This window comes from Rhinatrema bivittatum, unplaced genomic scaffold (assembly GCF_901001135.1).
Source record: "Rhinatrema bivittatum unplaced genomic scaffold, aRhiBiv1.1, whole genome shotgun sequence".
Taxonomy (NCBI): Eukaryota; Metazoa; Chordata; class Amphibia; order Gymnophiona; family Rhinatrematidae; genus Rhinatrema; species Rhinatrema bivittatum.
This window is the reverse complement of record NW_021821139.1, coordinates 50207-67274: the sequence shown is the minus strand read 5'-3', so window position 1 is coordinate 67274 and position 17068 is coordinate 50207. Positions and strand designations below refer to the sequence as shown.

Here is a 17068-nt window from a genome sequence, read left to right as displayed (position 1 = left end):
GCATTTCACAAAAAGAATGGATTTCATAGTGTAACTTTTTCAAGTTTTTGCAGTTGCCAGAGACATTTCAGCCATGTTGTCATACATTGTTTGACATGCCAGAATGATCCTGAGCTATTTTTTTCCTTGTCTACCTGTCCCCTTGCAGACCGTAGTGATCCACTTGAGAAGGTGGCCATCCTGGCCTCGATGGGAACCTTTGCATTCATCGTCCTAACAGTGGCCTTGATCATCACCATTTTAATTTGGTGGGTATCTCTCTCCTTCATGGCTTTCTGTTTATAGGGAGTGTTTGCCTCACAGCCTCCATGTCCGTGGACAGATTGCTGATGAGTGGGGGGCTTCCATCCAAAACCTCTTCTCAGACAACTAGACAAATGGATAGAGAAGTCAGCAAGGAGGAGAGAGGGAGAAGAAAGGGGTTGTTCTCATTCTCTGCTCGGTCTCATGCTTTAACTTGTGTCGGTTAAAGTATGAGAGTGGGAATATTGCATGGGAAAGACTTTTATTCATTTACATTTTTTACCCAGCAAACAAGTGCTCAGAGTGGGCGGCAATAAAACAAACTTACAATACAGAGAACGTGCCTTGTACAAACTCCTACACACACAAAGAGCTCTGCCTTTGTACCTCACTCCTGCCCTGCAGCACCTTCTGCTATTCCAGTACTGAGACCCCATGAACATAGCTCTGCCAATGCACCTCACTCCTGCTCTGCAAATCCCCTTGCTATTTCAGTACTGAGACCCCATGAACATAGCTCTGCCAATGCACCTCACTCCTGCTCTGCAAATCCCCTTGCTATTTCAGTACTGAGACCCCATACACACAGCTCTGCCAATGCACCTCACTCCTGCTCTGCAAATCCCCTTGCTATTCCAGTACTGAGACCCCATGAACATAGCTCTGCCAATGCACCTCACTCCTCCTCTGCAAATCCCCTTGCTATTCCAGTACTGAGACCCCATACACACAGCTCTGCCAATGCACCTCACTCCTGCTCTGCAAATCCCCTTGCTATTTCAGTACTGAGACCCCATGAACATAGCTCTGCCAATGCACCTCACTCCTGCTCTGCAAATCCCCTTGCTATTTCAGTACTGAGACCCCATGTACATAGCTCTGCCAATGCACCTCACTCCTGCTCTGCAAATCCCCTTGCTATTTCAGTACTGAGACCCCATGAACATAGCTCTGCCAATGCACCTCACTCCTGCTCTGCAAATCCCCTTGCTATTTCAGTACTGAGACCCCATACACACAGCTCTGCCAATGCACCTCACTCCTGCTCTGCAAATCCCCTTGCTATTTCAGTACTGAGACCCCATGTACATAGCTCTGCCAATGCACCTCACTCCTGCTCTGCAAATCCCCTTGCTATTTCAGTACTGAGACCCCATGAACATAGCTCTGCCAATGCACCTCACTCCTGCTCTGCAAATCCCCCTGCTATTTCAGTACTGAGACCCCATACACACAGCTCTGCCAATGCACCTCACTCCTGCTCTGCAAATCCCCTTGCTATTCCAGTACTGAGACCCCATACACACAGCTCTGCCAATGCACCTCACTCCTGCCCTGCAGCACCTTCTGCTATTCCAGTACTGAGACCCCATACACACAGCTCTGCCAATGCACCTCACTCCTGCCCTGCAAATCCCCTTGCTATTCCAGTACTGAGACCCCATACACACAGCTCTGCCAATGCACCTCACTCCTGCTCTGCAAATCCCCTTGCTATTCCAGTACTGAGACCCCATACACACAGCTCTGCCAATGCACCTCACTCCTGCCCTGCAAATCCCCTTGCTATTCCAGTACTGAGACCCCATACACACAGCTCTGCCAATGCACCTCACTCCTGCTCTGCAAATCCCCTTGCTATTCCAGTACTGAGACCCCATACACACAGCTCTGCCAATGCACCTCACTCCTGCTCTGCAAATCCCCTTGCTATTCCAGTACTGAGACCCCATACACACAGCTCTGCCAATGCACCTCACTCCTGCTCTGCAAATCCCCTTGCTATTCCAGTACTGAGACCCCATACACACAGCTCTGCCAATGCACCTCACTCCTGCTCTGCAAATCCCCTTGCTATTCCAGTACTGAGACCCCATACACACAGCTCTGCCAATGCACCTCACTCCTGCTCTGCAAATCCCCTTGCTATTCCAGTACTGAGACCCCATGTACATAGCTCTGCCAATGCACCTCACTCCTGCTCTGCAAATCCCCTTGCTATTCCAGTACTGAGACCCCATGAACATAGCTCTGCCAATGCACCTCACTCCTGCTCTGCAAATCCCCTTGCTATTCCAGTACTGAGACCCCATGAACATAGCTCTGCCAATGCACCTCGCTCCTGCTCTGCAAATCCCCTTGCTATTCCAATACTGAGACCCCATACACACAGCTCTGCCAATGCACCTCACTCCTGCTCTGCAAATCCCCTTGCTATTCCAGTACTGAGACCCCATACACACAGCTCTGCCAATGCACCTCACTCCTGCTCTGTAGCACCCCTTGCTATTCCAGTACTGAGATACCCCCCCCCCCCCTGCACACACACACTCAATTCTGCCACTGCACTTCTGCCCTGCAGCACCCGCTGCTATTCCAGGACTGATACTCTCTCTCCTCCTCTTCCCCGCACAACTCTTATCAATGCTCTTCAGTGCTAACAGGCTCTGCATTGCTGAAAATACACTTGGACACTGGCACTGTGCTAAATATGCTCTTCTGTCAGTATCGCTGTACCCCATAGGGCCTGGCCCACTCTCAATAATAATGACTCCCCTCCCTCCAACCCAAGATCCCAGCCTGCTGTCAGTAATGCTGAACTTTCCCCCCTCCCAGTCCCAGCCTGCTGTCAGTAATGCCGAACCTTCCCCCCTCCCAGTCCCAGCCTGCTGTCAGTAATGCTGAACCTTCCCCCCTCCCAGTCCCAGCCTGCTGTCAGTAATGCTGAACCTCTCCCCCTCCCAGTCCCAGCCTGCTGTCAGTAATGCCGAGCCTCTCCCCCTCCCAGTCCCAGCCTGCTGTCAGTAATGCTGAACTTTCCCCCCTCCCAGTCCCAGCCTGCTGTCAGTAATGCCGAACCTCTCCCCCTCCCAGTCCCAGCCTGCTGTCAGTAATGCCGAACCTCTCCCCCTCCCAGTCCCAGCCTGCTGTCAGTAATGCCGAACCTCTCCCCCTCCCAGTCCCAGCCTGCTGTAGGTAATGCCGAACCTCTCCCCCTCCCAGTCCCAGCCTGCTGTCAGTAATGCCGAACCTTCCCCCTCCCAGTCCCAGCCTGCTGTCAGTAATGCCGAACCTTCCCCCTCCCAGTCCCAGCCTGCTGTCAGTAATGCTGAACCTTCCCCCTCCCAGTCCCAGCCTGCTGTCAGTATTGCTGAACCTTCCCCCTCCCAGTCCCAGCCTGCTGTCAGTAATGCCGAACCTCTCCCCCTCCCAGTCCCAGCCTGCTGTCAGTAATGCTGAACCTTCCCCCTCCCAGTCCCAGCCTGCTGTCAGTAATGCTGAACCTTCCCCCTCCCAGTCCCAGCCTGCTGTCAGTATTGCTGAACTTCCCCCTCCCAGTCCCAGCCTGCTGTCAGTAATGCCAAATCTCTCCCCTTCCCAGTCCCAGCCTGCTGTCAGTAGTGTTGAACCTCTCCCCCTCCCAGTCCCAGCCTGCTGTCAGTAATGCTGAACCTCTCCCCCTCCCAGTCGCAGCCTGCTGTCAGTAATGCTGAACCTTCCCCCCTCCCAGTCCCAGCCTGCTGTCAGTAATGCCGAACCTCTCCCCCTCCCAGTCCCAGCCTGCTGTCAGTAATGCTGAACCTTCCCCCTCCCAGTCCCCCCAGCCTGCTGTCAGTAATGCTGAACCTTCCCCCTCCCAGTCCCAGCCTGCTGTCAGTATTGCTGAACCTTCCCCCTCCCAGTCCCAGCCTGCTGTCAGTAATGCCGAACCTCTCCCCCTCCCAGTCTCAGCCTGCTGTCAGTAATGCTGAACCTTCCCCCTCCCAGTCCCAGCCTGCTGTCAGTAATGCTGAACCTTCCCCCTCCCAGTCCCAGCCTGCTGTTAGTATTGCTGAACCTTCCCCCTCCCAGTCCCAGCCTGCTGTCAGTAATGCCGAACCTCTCCCCCTTCCAGTCCCAGCCTGCTGTCAGTATTGTTGAACCTTCCCCCTCCCAGTCCCAGCCTGCTGTCAGTAATGCCGAACCTCTCCCCCTCCCAGTCCCAGCCTGCGGTCAGTAATGCTGAACCTTCCCCCTCCCGTCCCAGCCTGCTGTCAGTATTGCTGAACCTTCCTCCTCCCAGTCCCAACCTGCTGTCAGTAATGCTGAACTTCCCCCCTCCCAGTCCCAGCCTGCTGTCAGTAGTGTTGAACCTCTCCCCCTCCCAATCCCAGCCTGCTGTCAGTAATGCCGAACCTTCCCCCCCCTCCCAGTCCCAGCCTGCTGTCAGTAGTGTTGAACCTCTCCCCCTCCCAGTCCCAACCTGCTGTCAGTAATGCTGAACTTCCCCCCTCCCAGTCCCAGCCTGCTGTCAGTAGTGTTGAACCTCTCCCCCTCCCAATCCCAGCCTGCTGTCAGTAATGCCGAACCTTCCCCCCCTCCCAGTCCCAGCCTGCTGTCAGTAGTGTTGAACCTCTCCCCCTCCCAATCCCAGCCTGCTGTCAGTAATGCTGAACTTCCCCCCTCCCAGTCCCAGCCTGCTGTCAGTAATGCCGAACCTTCCCCCTCCCAGTCCCAGCCTGCTGTCAGTAATGCTGAACCTTCCCCCTCCCAGTCCCAGCCTGCTGTCAGTAATGCTGAACCTTCCCCCTCCCAGTCCCAGCCTGCTGTCAGTAATGCTGAACCTTCCCCCTCCCAGTCCCAGCCTGCTGTCAGTAATGCTGAACCTCCCCCCCTCCCAGTCCCAGCCTGCTGTCAGTAATGCTGAACCTTCCCCCTCCCAGTCCCAGCCTGCTGTCAGTAATGCTGAACCTCTCCCCCTCCCAGTCCCAGCCTGCTGTCAGTAATGCTGAACCTTCCCCCTCCCAGTCCCAGCCTGCTGTCAGTATTGCTGAACCTTCCCCCTCCCAGTCCCAGCCTGCTGTCAGGAATGCCGAACCTCTCCCCCTCCCAGTCCCAGCCTGCTGTCAGTAATGCCGAACCTTCCCCCTCCCAGTCCCAGCCTGCTGTCAGGAATGCTGAACCTTCCCCCTCCCAGTCCAGCCTGCTGTCAGTAATGCTGAACCTCTCCCCCTACCAGTCCCAGCCTGCTGTCAGTAATGCTGAACCTTCCCCCCCCCCGTCCCAGCCTGCTGTCAGTAATGCTGAACCTTCCCCTCCCAGTCCCAGCCTGCTGTCAGTAATGCTGAACCTTCCCCCTCCCAGTCCCAGCCTGCTGTCAGTAATGCTGAACCTTCCCCCTCCCAGTCCCAGCCTGCTGTCAGTAATGCCGAACCTTCCCCCTCCCAGTCCCAGCCTGCTGTCAGTAATGCTGAACCTTCCCCCTCCCAGTCCCAGCCTGCTGTCAGTAATGCTGAACTTCCCCCCTCGCAGTCCCCAGCCTGCTGTCAGTAATGCTGAACCTTCCCCCTCCCAGTCCCAGCCTGCTGTCAGTAATGCTGAACCTTCCCCCTCCCAGTCCCAGCCTGCTGTCAGGAATGCTGAACCTTCCCCCTCCCAGTCCCAGCCTGCTGTCAGTAATGCCGAACCTCTCCCCCTCCCAGTCCCAGCCTGCTGTCAGTAATGCCGAACCTCTCCCCCTCCCAATCCCAGCCTGCTGTCAGTAATGCTGAACCTTCCCCCCTCCCAGTCCCCCCAGCCTGCTGTCAGTAGTGTTGAACCCTACCCCCACCCTCACCCCGCCCACAAGGGTTTGTCCTGCTGTCTCCTAGCTAAAGCAGCCCAGATGTGAAAGCTTAAAAGCTGCTCCTAATTAGTACTGACTTGATGCCAGGGATTGGGACAGAAAACAAGGAGGATCGGTCTCCTTGGGAGGGCTTTTTCAGACTGAGGGTGATTATCTGAGAGACAGACCCAATATGTTTTCTTGAATTGAGAGTGGGATCTGCTGGATGACAATATTGTGCCAGGGTGATCCTGAGTGCTAGGAAAAAACTAGCTTACCCCCAGGCAAGGTGAAGTAGAAAGCATGCCAGTGCCTGCATGAACTGGAGTAAATACTGTAGTGAGAGTTAAACATCATTGGGTGTTAGTGTTGTGAACATTGCAGTGGGAATTGTTCATCGTGAATTCGGTGTACACTGCGGTGGGAATTATTCAGGTCACACTGATTTGCACCCGTGTACTTGTATAATTCAACCTCGCTGAAAAACAAAATGGCTGTCCAGATACTGAAATACAACTGTGACCTGGGCAGTAGTGACCCCGTCATAGTCAGCTGAGTCCTGGCCCCACCCTTTCAGTCACAGTGGGGTTCGGCAGTATTATTATTTTATTTATTTTATTTAATTTCTTTTCCTATACCGATGCTCAAGACTAGGTCTTATCGTACCGGTTTACAATGTAACTGAGGGGAAACCAATTAACATCAAGGTAGAAAGTAAAGTTACATTAAACAGGGAGCATAAAACCTGGGCAATGGAAGACAGTACAGAGTTTAAACTAAGAAACAATTAGAGAGAGAAAAATATATAAATCAGTATATAATATATAAATATAATATATAAAAATATATAAATCAGTAGAAGGAAGGATTTACCTGCAAAGCCTAGAATCTTTTTTTTTTTAATTTTATTTGGAGAGCAGGAGCAGCCTAGTGATTAGAGCGGCAGATTATGAACTAGGAAAACCAGGGATAAAATCCCACTGCTGCTCCCTATGGACCTTCCCCCTTCATTGCCTCAGGTGCAAATTTAGATTGCAAGCCCTCTGGATGTAGGCAAATACTTACAGTACCTGCTCTGAAGTGCCTGAAAGGAGAATATTAAAAAAAAAGAAAGAAAGGAATATTCCAATGAAGAGTGTTCACAGATTTTGTGTTCCAAAATAAACTGCTGTACGCCTCCCACCGTGGCTCATTTTGGGCAGGATGATTCGGAAGATTGAGAGTCACGGGGCAATGGTGCTTTTGGTGGTGCAGATTGGCCCAGGAGACCATGGAATGCGGATCTGCGGAGGCTCCTGGTGGACTCCCCCCTCTGGTTTCCAGCACACTGGGATCTGCTGCAGCAGGGGCCTGTGGTGACTTAATCTGGTTTTGGATTTTATGGCAGGCCCTACTTTTCGACCGGTGCATGCCCTCTCCTTGCGGCTACTGACCTTGGAAAACAGTGTATCTTGTGGCAATTTGTTTGGCACCTAGAGCATCCGAACTGCAGGCCTTGTCTTTCTGGGAGCTGTTCCTTCGAGTGACTCCGGGGGCAATACAGCTGCGTACTGTTCCTTCCTTTTTGCCAAAAGTGGTTTCGAATTTTCACTTGAATCGGTCCATTTTCCTGCCGTCTCTGGATAGGGAAAGAGATGCGGAGGAATATCGCCTGTTACAGCCCTTGTATGTCAAGAGACATATCTCTCAGGAAGGCAGAGATCGCCTGTTTGTTCTCCATGGTGGAAGTAAGCAGGGCGAGTTGGCATCATGGGCTACAATAGCTCACTGGATTAAGGAGGTGGTCCACGGCCGCGTATGTGGATTCTGAGCAGCCGTTACCTAGTCAGGTTAGGGTTTCATTCCGCTAGGGCTCAGGCAGTGTCGTGGGCGGAGGTTAGATTGCTGCCTCCTGTCGTCATTTGCCGAGCTGTGACGTGGTCCTCCTTACACAACCTTTTCCAGGTGTTATCGTCTGGATGTGCAGGCCCGGGAGGATGCAGTCTTTGCAAGTGCAGTTTTGACTGGACCGCGGGCAGCCTCCCGCCCTGTTCAGAAGTAGCTTTGGTACATTCCCCACTTGTTCTGGATCTACCTGTCTAAACACTGAGAAATTACTACTTACCTGATAATTTCCTTTTCTTTAATAAGGACAGGTGGATCCACCTTCCCGCCCTTGGCTGTTGGTGGGCTGTGCTATTGTCCTCCTGTGTGGCTGCGTGTTTCATGTGTTAATCCAGTCCCTAGACTAATGTTAATATTTTCTTTGACTGAGCTCAGTGTTTTCCGGTTGGCTGAGTACTGGAATGGTTATCTGTTAATAATCAAGTTTTGTTAGTCTGTCCACAGTTGGCTTTTGCAGAGAATACTGGTGGGCTGATGTCACTGCAGGGGTATATATACACCGTGATGTCAGTTTTGCTCCGTCTCTATATACTGGTAGAGGTGCATAACACACTGGTCCTGAATCCATCTGTCTGTACTAAAGAAAATGAGATTATCAGTCTCTGCTCCTCATCTGCTCATCTTCCTGGGATCCCCTCACTTCCCTCCTGCAATTTAGGTTCCCTTTGGAACGGGGGTGGGTTCCCTTTCTCTGGACCATCCTTCATTCCAAAGCTTCATCTCTCCTGCTCTCATCTCTGTTTGAGCACTGGATGGGTTGGCTCTCTCCTGTCTCCTCTCCAGCAGCTCAGCACCAGGTTACTGCCTTGGGGGTATCAATTTGGCTAGCGGACTGTCTTTAACACAATGAAACAAGAATTTCGCCACCAACTCTCTTCCTGCACGAGGTCTCAGTTCAGGGAAGCACAGGAGTGAGTGGATTTTCTCCCTCGACTTGTGAAACTTCATTCCAGATATAACCACAGGAACCAACAATGAGCAGCCATGTGAACCACAGACAGGGTGGTACCACCTGCTATCCCTACCTCCCCTTCCAAAAGGCTGACTACCTCCCTCTCGAAGCTCCAAGCTAAACTCCCCAGAAATTTATTTCGGAACACTAATATGAAGCCTCAGAACTGATCCATTGAAGCCCCTCCTGTGGAGGAAGCCGAAGCAAATGGTACAACCCACTCACTAAACATTGTCATCTTCAATAAAGTCCTTTGGTGGAACATTTTTATTTATTTATTTATTTATAGGTTTTTATATACCGAAGTATTGGTGAGGGCCTTCACTCCAGTTTACATTTTTAACAACGAGATACAGTAGCAATCAAATAACAACTTTAACATTTAACATGTAACATTTAACATATAATATGAACGAGATACATTAACAGTCAAAAATAGCAACTTTAACGTGAGAGTTTATGACGGAGATGTGTATTGAAATCGGTTGATCAACTTAAGTGCAACGGTTGGATATAAACTGTGGAAAAGATCTTAATAAGGAGAGAGAAAAATAAACAGTAGTGAGTCAGGAGAGGGTGTTAGAAACATCAGTTAACACATGGTTCAGAGGGGGTAAAGAGTGAGAGGGTGTTTGGGGGGAGTTAAGATAGATTGTGACAGGGGTGGTGGGAGGTATTAGAGGAGAAGGGAAGGGATTAGAGTGGAAGGGGAGGAAAATGGTAGGGGAACTGCTGTAGTTGTCGTAAATGTTGGTTTATCCAATCCCATCTTTATAAGCTTGTTTGAAGAGCCATGTTTTGAGTGATTTTTTGAACAGAATGGTGTTGTTTTGAGTCCGGAGGTTGGGTGGAAGGGAGTTCCAGAGTTGGGGTCCGGCTATTGAGAACTCTCTTTTTCTGGTGGTGGTTAGTTTGGCAGAGTTGACTGGTGGGATTTCGAGTCGTGTTTTGTTGGTTGATCTTGTGCATCGATGGGGTTGGTGAATTTGGATTAGGGAGTTGAAGCAATCGTAGTCATTGTGGTGTATTGCGTTGTGTATAATTGTTAGTGTTTTGTATTCTATTCTTTTTTCAATGGGGAGCCAATGTAGGTCTTTTAGTACGGGTGAGATATAGTCAGTTCTTTTCAGGCCGGTGACGATTCGAGCAGTGGCGTTTTGTAGAATTTGAAGAGGGTGTAAAGTTGATTTTGGCAGACCTATCAAGAGGGAGTTGCAGTAGTTGATACCTGAGAATATCAAAGATTGGAGAATGGTTCTGAAGTTGGATTGGTTAAGTAAGGGTTTGAGGTGTTTGAGGATAGAAAGTTTGAGGAAGCCTGTTTTGTTTTAATGGTGATGAGTTTTTTGAGGTTGAGTTGGGGATCGATCCAGAATCCTTAACATGTAACATGGAGAACCTAGTAAGGATATTCCTTACCAGACTGCACTGGGACTGAAATAATACCGCATCAGCACTGCAACATGGGAAATGCTAAAGACCTGACGTGCTCTGTAGCCCTAAAGAGATCCATATCCTCTGAGGATCAGAGCCACTGATAGAACCTGTCCAGAATCTGAAACCAGCAGAATGATTGTTAGTGGATTTGGATTTCGAGTTTCCAGGGAATCCACAATGAACAAGCCTGTGATAAATTTTCCTTTGCTGGGTCTCCAAAGCATGTAGATTTATCTTCTGCATATTCACCGTGGAAACCTGTCTGACTGCGAGGCCACCAGGACAGGTTTGGGAAGCCTTGATATAGGGCAGTGATGCTCTGGCTCCCATCCCCACCACACACCCACCAAGGGCAGTCTGCAGTGGCGAATTTCTGTCTATTCTCACTGATCTGTGAGAATCTAGTTTGCATAAACTAGGTTCAAAAACCAGCTTGATATAATTTTAGCGTGATCAGCTGGCTCCATTTCTTTCCCTCTGCTCCAGTCCTGGTTTTAACCTCTGGCGTGCACTCTTCAGATTGTTTTAAGAAAAGCAGGGTTCCAAGTGCACACATGCTGTGGGGGTAAAACCAGGAGTGGATGAGCCTATCCTGGAAAACTGGAGCCAGCTCGTCACCCTGTTGTTTTCTACCATGTGGGACCCAGCTTCAAGTGCAAACGCTTTCTTCAGTCTGTGGTATGTGCACCACCACGGGAAGGATGTCGCATTGCTGCCGCAATGGCCTGAGCACGCAGCTCCAAAATGAAATATCCCAATTTGTTGCTGGATTTTAGAGAGTGTATGTCAGTTTCATATAAAAACCAGACGTCTTTCCATAAGCCTTCTGCCAGCAAAATGCATCCAAGAAAAATATGGGCAGATCACTGGCATTTTCCAAGCGGGTTATGTTTTTTGTGTGTTGCGCAAGCTCAGCATCCAAAGCTTTCTGTGTACGTCCATGCAGGAAATGAGAGAAAATGCAGGCGCTGCACACCCCCCCCCCCCCCCCCTTGGAAAATACATTTTGTGGTTGTAGGACTCATCTTCTAACAATGGCAAAGGGAGATCTCGAGACCCTCTGCACAGCCTTTCTCCCGTTTCATATCACACATGACACCCGGCAGTGGGTCCCAACCTGCTGGTCAGACCTCATCCAGCTGCTCTGGCGTTGGGGACACGTGCGGTGGCTGTGCATGAGCGCGTCTGCATATGCTGACGGGTGTGTAAACATAAGTCTCATGCTTGCTTCTTGCGGGGGAGAGCCTGACAATCGGACTCGCTGGGTGAAGCTTGCAGAATAAGCTTGGAAGCAATAGTATCAACGTGGTCCTTTTATAAAGTCCCTTTTATTTAATACCGGCCTGCTTCTATAAGGTGCAAGTGTTCCTGAAGTGTACATGGTGTATGAAGGGCAGTGTCACCTTGTCTGTAAAATCACTGCTGTCCAGCAACAAGACATTTCAGGAGGGCTCATGCTGGCTGTGTGTTAATTAAGCATGTGGTCTGTAAATAATTGAAGGAGCACATCATTACCTTATAGTTGATGCCTTTACGGATAACGATGTCACGCCTTTACACAGCAAGGCCCTCCCTTTTTTTTTTTTTTTTTTTTTTTAAATAGGACACCTTTCTCTTCCAATCTTGAGTGAATTCACACAGGCAATGGAAAGATTAAATGCACCATTATAACAAGAGTTGGGGGACTCCTAGGCAGAGAATGGGAGAAGAATGTGGCGGAATGGCTGTGTCTCAATGTTGTCTTGTTAAAAACTTTACTATTTTGTGCTTTCTTTCCAAAATCTGGTCCTTGATTTCTGTGCATTTCTTTTTTTTTTTTTTCTTTAATGCTTTTATCAAAATGTGTACTTGCTTGGAAGCTGATCTGTTCTGAATAACAAAAAGGAAGAAAAAAAAACCAACAACTCCATATTCAAAAGACTAGGGGAGAGAGAAATACTCCAGACTGGCAGATTAAAGGGTTATACCTGGCCCACCCACAGGTTAACATGCAAGCCGAAGAAGAGTAAATTATTGTTCCAAAATGACCATCAAAAGAGACAAAAAGGGAACAAGATATTCCAATAAGTGAACAGCAATACCTCAATGTTTAGTTATAAAGGTGTCAGCAAGCCAGTCAGAGTAAACCTCAACCCAGGTCATCCGGTCTTATCGCTCATATACCTTATAACGCTTTGCAGTAATAAAAGTATAATAGCAACTTCGTTATATATTATCAATCCAAAATCGTTTGTGAATATTCTTGAGACAAAAAGCAGAAACCCCCTTAAATCTTCCAAATGTGTCTCAAAACCCAAAAAACCCAGCCCCGACATTGTTCAATGTTTCATAGAAACATAGAAACATAGAAATGACGGCAGAAGAAGACCAAATGGCCCATCAAGTCTGCCCAGCAAGCTACGCACTTTATCCATTTTTTTCCCTTTTTCTCTCTCCCACCTGTTACTATTGGCTTCCAGTACCCTCCAGCCCTAATTCCCCTCCACCCAATTTAGAGAGCAGCTTTGAATCTTCATCCAAGTGAACATCCAGCTCAATTGGGGGTAGCAACCGCTGCAACAAGCAGGCCACCCCCTTGCCCCATACTCTTACCCACCCCTGTTTTTTATTTTTTGTTTTGTTTATTTTTGGAAATAGCAGCCCTCCATCCTTCCGCTCCGTGAAGGTGGAACACCAACTACTGGCCACTGGCATCCCGCTCCGTGAATGCCGCTGTGGCTACTGCCGCTCCGTGCAGTGTTTGAATGTCTCCACTTTATTCACGCCCTCTAGACTTGATGGTTTTCATTAAAGACACTGCTTCGTGAGGGTTCAAACAAAACTTAAATGCACTTTGCTGCCCATCGGACTTCTCCTGGTCTCCCACCATCTTCAGAACGCATCCCCTGGGCATGCGTTCCGGTTTTAATCTGGGAGTAGTTCTAGGCACCACCACCACCAGGGCAGAATGGCGAGGGTCCCTCTGGTCCCTGGGTAATGTTCATTTGTTTTCGGGTTTTTTTTCCTCCTTTTGTACTTCCAGCTCAGTCATTGGTGCCAAGAGCCTTCATTCTCGATACGAGTGTTTTACGCTTTCTATAAGCGGCCTCTAAATTGTAAATAAATAAATAAAACGGACAACCACCCGGGGATTTTTTTTTTTATTTTTATATATCTCCTCACAGAACCCTACAAGCAGGGGGCCTTAAATCCAGCTACAAGGTGTGGCCGTTGCATGGTGGCTATGACTCCCTTCCCCCCGCAAGCGCTGCTTCTGCAGCATCTCTGGTCACGGCCAGCTCTGGGAGCAGAAGGCCTAAGCCAGGAATGTAAGATGAAGTCCCCTCTGCGTGGCAGTGCACAGCACCAGCACTCAGCCGCCAGGCTCTAACGCTCTTCACTTTGTGATTGCAGGGTACGCGTGAGAAGAAAGGGAAAAGAACAGATGAAGAATCATAACTTTATTTCAGGGGTGCACATGAAGGCGTTGCCGAGTAAGTACCAGGCTGTTAGAATTGCAAGCATGAACTATGCAAAGCGTGGTGCCAGAGGGGTGGCCCTAGTGCCACCGGATGCCGTTTAGCACCAGAGGGTCTCACAGCCACAGGCATTGCTTTACCTGTTGCTGTCCCGTACGGTCCTTGCGTGGGGCAAGCCCTGAAACTTACATTAGTAATGCTTTCAGGTTTGCATGTGTTACCTGCCGGCAGGACCTGTTCTGCACGTCTGGGAGACCCACCGTATGGCATGCTGTGTGCATTTCCGTGGTTCTGGAGTGAACCAAATCAGTAACCAACTAGAGGAACTGTGTGTAGTGTGTAGTGCCGTGTGTTTAAACACGTGCTATTACCACAAACAATACAGTGCTTTAATGGGAAAGATCCCGAGCGTAACTGTATGGGGCACTGCACTATACCAAGTATTACCACAGGAATGCCACATTATAGGGTGCTCCATCTGAAGCCTTACCATAGGCTTCAGATGTAGCTACATCCATAGCTAATCACAGGCTTACCAATTTACAGGGTGCTAGATAATCAGGGGAATAATGCACAGTGTTTCCATACAATATTACTTAAACTTTAGCTGAGAGAGAGCGAGCATGGCATTGCATTGTCAGCCATATTAAGTGTAAACCAGGAATAGTGGTGGCCGCACTAACATTACCATAAAACACCAGTTTCCTGTATGTAGCCAGATCAGTCCAGACTCCTGGGTTTTGCCTGCCCCTCCAGCAGATGGAGACAGAGAAAGTTTTGCTGACACTGCCACATAACCTGAGATGCCACCTGCAGTCCATCAGTATTGATCAGTACCCAAGCCAAGATAAGAAGCATAGCAATACCAACAAGAAATAACACCCCCCCCCCCACCCCCGAACGAGCAGAAGGAGAGAGAAAAAATTTAACCACCATGCCCACCCCAAAAAAAAAAATGTGCAGGACTAACAGAACCTAGGACAATCTTCAGACACTTCAGGTCGCCTCGGCCACTCAGGTGCCACCAGAATCACGTTATCTGTATGGAGCTCTATCCGCCGCAACACTTTGCCTACCAGCGGCCATGGTGGGAAACACATACAGAAGAATGCCTTTCAGCCAAGGTAGCAGGTTTCCCCTGCAACTGAGGAAGAAAAGGCACGCAGGGCCAATCGCACCGCTCTCGTCTCTAAGCAATTGATGGACCTCGCTGCTTCCGCCGCCGACCGCTGCCCCTGGACAGACTGATCCTGACGCACTCTACCCCATACTGAGAGGCTGGCATTGGTGGTAAACAATCATCCAGTCCGGTACCACCAGGTCCACTCCCCACCTCAACTGGCACCGACCAAGCCACCACGAGACGCTGGACCTGGCTAACTGTGTAAGTGGAAGCTGGGAACTGCTCCGACAATGGGTCCCAATGGGTCAGCAGCGCCAACTGAAGAGGTCGCATATGTGCAAACCCAGGGAACCAACTCCAAGGTGGAAGCCATGGACCCGAGCACCTGCAAGTAATCCCAGACCTTAGCACTTGCTTGTCCAAACAAGCCGCGGACTTGTGCTTGCAACTTGGAAATGCGCTCCTTGGTGAGAAAGACCTTCCCGACTTTGGTGTTGAACCAGGCCCCAGAAATTCCAAGATCTGAGTAGGGGAATGATGACTCTTGGACAGACTGACTATCCACCCCAGCGAACTCAGGGGGTGACGCACCAAGTCCTGACAAAGGGCTTCTGACTTCGCCTAAATCAGCCAATCGTCCATACATGGGCGAACCAAGACGCCATCTCTCCAAGGGGCCACTGCCACCATGACCGTCACCTGGGAGCCGTCGCTAGCCCGAATGGAAGGGCACAAAATTGAAAATGCTTTCCCAGGACCAAGAATCTTAAATATCTTTTTCTTTCCTTTCTTTTTTTTTTTTTTTAAATTACACTCATCACAGACTGCAGGTTCTTCATCTCCACCATCTGCTGGAGACAGAGAAATACTGATGGTCTGCAGGTGGCACCTCATGTTATGTGGCAGTGTCAGCAAAACTTTCTGTCTCCATCTGCTGGAGGGGAGGCAAAACCCAGGAGTCTGAACTGATCTGGCTACATACAGGAAACTGGTGTTTTATGGTAATGTTAGTGCGGCCACCACTATTCCTGGTTTAGACTTAATATGGCTGACAATGCAATGCCATGCTCTCTCTCTCAGCTAAAGCTTAAGTAATATTGTATGGAAACACTGTGCATTATTCCCATGATTATCTAGCACCCTGTAAATTGGTAAGCCTGTGATTAGCTATGGATGGAGCACATCCCCAGAGGAACCAGCTGTCCTCCTGAACCCTAAGAATGATACTTATGTCTTTGTATACTAAAGCACTCCTCTTCAGAGAGAACGATCAGGTCATGCATGCAGGCAGCACAGTGTAGTGTGGGTTACAGCCCTGCTCCCGAAGAGATTGGTTCTGTTGTCCGCTCACTTCATCTGGGGCCCTTGCGTAAGACATTGAACCTTCAGATGCTGAAACCTCACAGCTTCAGGCTGGGGATGTTTGAAGCACGCTCTGGGGTTATCTGTTAAAACACTTCATGCCCTACTAACTATAACTTTATTAGTGTTGGTGCAGTTAGCAGACACTTCTCCTTTTGTGGACATAGGAGGTCCATATTAAAAAGCCATTTATGTTATCCATCTAATTGGCTTTTTTTTGGCTATATTCAGCCTTTATCCAGCTAAATTCTAGTCAGCTAACAAGTTAGATAGCTAGAATTTAGCCGGCTAAGTCCAACATTCCAACATTAGCCGGAGTTTATCCGGCTAATTTTGCTATCCAAACTGTTGTCTGAATATAGACCTCGATGTCTTAGACCTCAGAACTATCATTCTGTTTCTTCTTTTGGTTTGACGCACATTTGAAATGAACTGAAGCGCTGGGGTTTTACCTGAGTCTGAGATAGTTAAGGGAGCAGCCTAGCTGTGAGCTGCTGGAGGCAGAGGATGGACTCATAGTGGGGAACTTTTGTTGGTTGCAGTCCTCCAGTGCATCTTAATTCATGTTTTCTGGTTGTTGGGTTTTTTTTTCTGCAGAGGCACAGATTTTATAATGAATACCGTTGGCCCTCATGGGGGTCAACTGTTAAAAAAAAACATTACACAGAAAAATGGACAACACCACGACTTCTGGCCAGAGAATCATAGAGCTTGGCTCCAACCCTGAGTCCTGTCTTCTCAAATGAAATTTTTCTCCTTTTTTTTTTTCCCCCCCTTCCTTTGTCCTGGGCCAGAATCTAGGAACTGTCGTTGGAACTCTGCTCCCTGCTCCTGCCCCTCTTGTAACACCCCCATCGATGGAGAATTGCTAATCACGGGGAGAATGAAGGCCGCGTGTGGCAGGGCTGTGAGGAGCTGCGCTGAGAGGAGTCCTATCTGACACTCAGAAAAACTCACGGTCTTCCTAACTTGGAACGGGATGGAGGAAGGAGGAGACTACAGCGATGGCAGCTGACGAGCCATTC

The 17068-nt window shown here is 49.3% G+C and overlaps 1 protein-coding gene across 1 annotated transcript in view; it reads left to right on the top strand.

Moving 5' to 3' along the window:
• LOC115082485 (interleukin-11 receptor subunit alpha-like) overlaps positions 1–16809 on the top strand; it is a gene marked incomplete at its 5' end in the record, with an annotated part of 37278 nt that extends 20469 nt beyond the window's left edge. Inside the window, 3 exons of the mRNA XM_029586707.1 lie at positions 149–248; positions 13494–13573; positions 16641–16809. Coding sequence (XP_029442567.1) covers positions 149–248; positions 13494–13573; positions 16641–16657 — 197 coding nt within the window. The remainder of the gene's footprint in view (positions 1–148; positions 249–13493; positions 13574–16640) is intronic.
• Between the last annotated feature and the right edge of the window lie 259 nt (positions 16810–17068).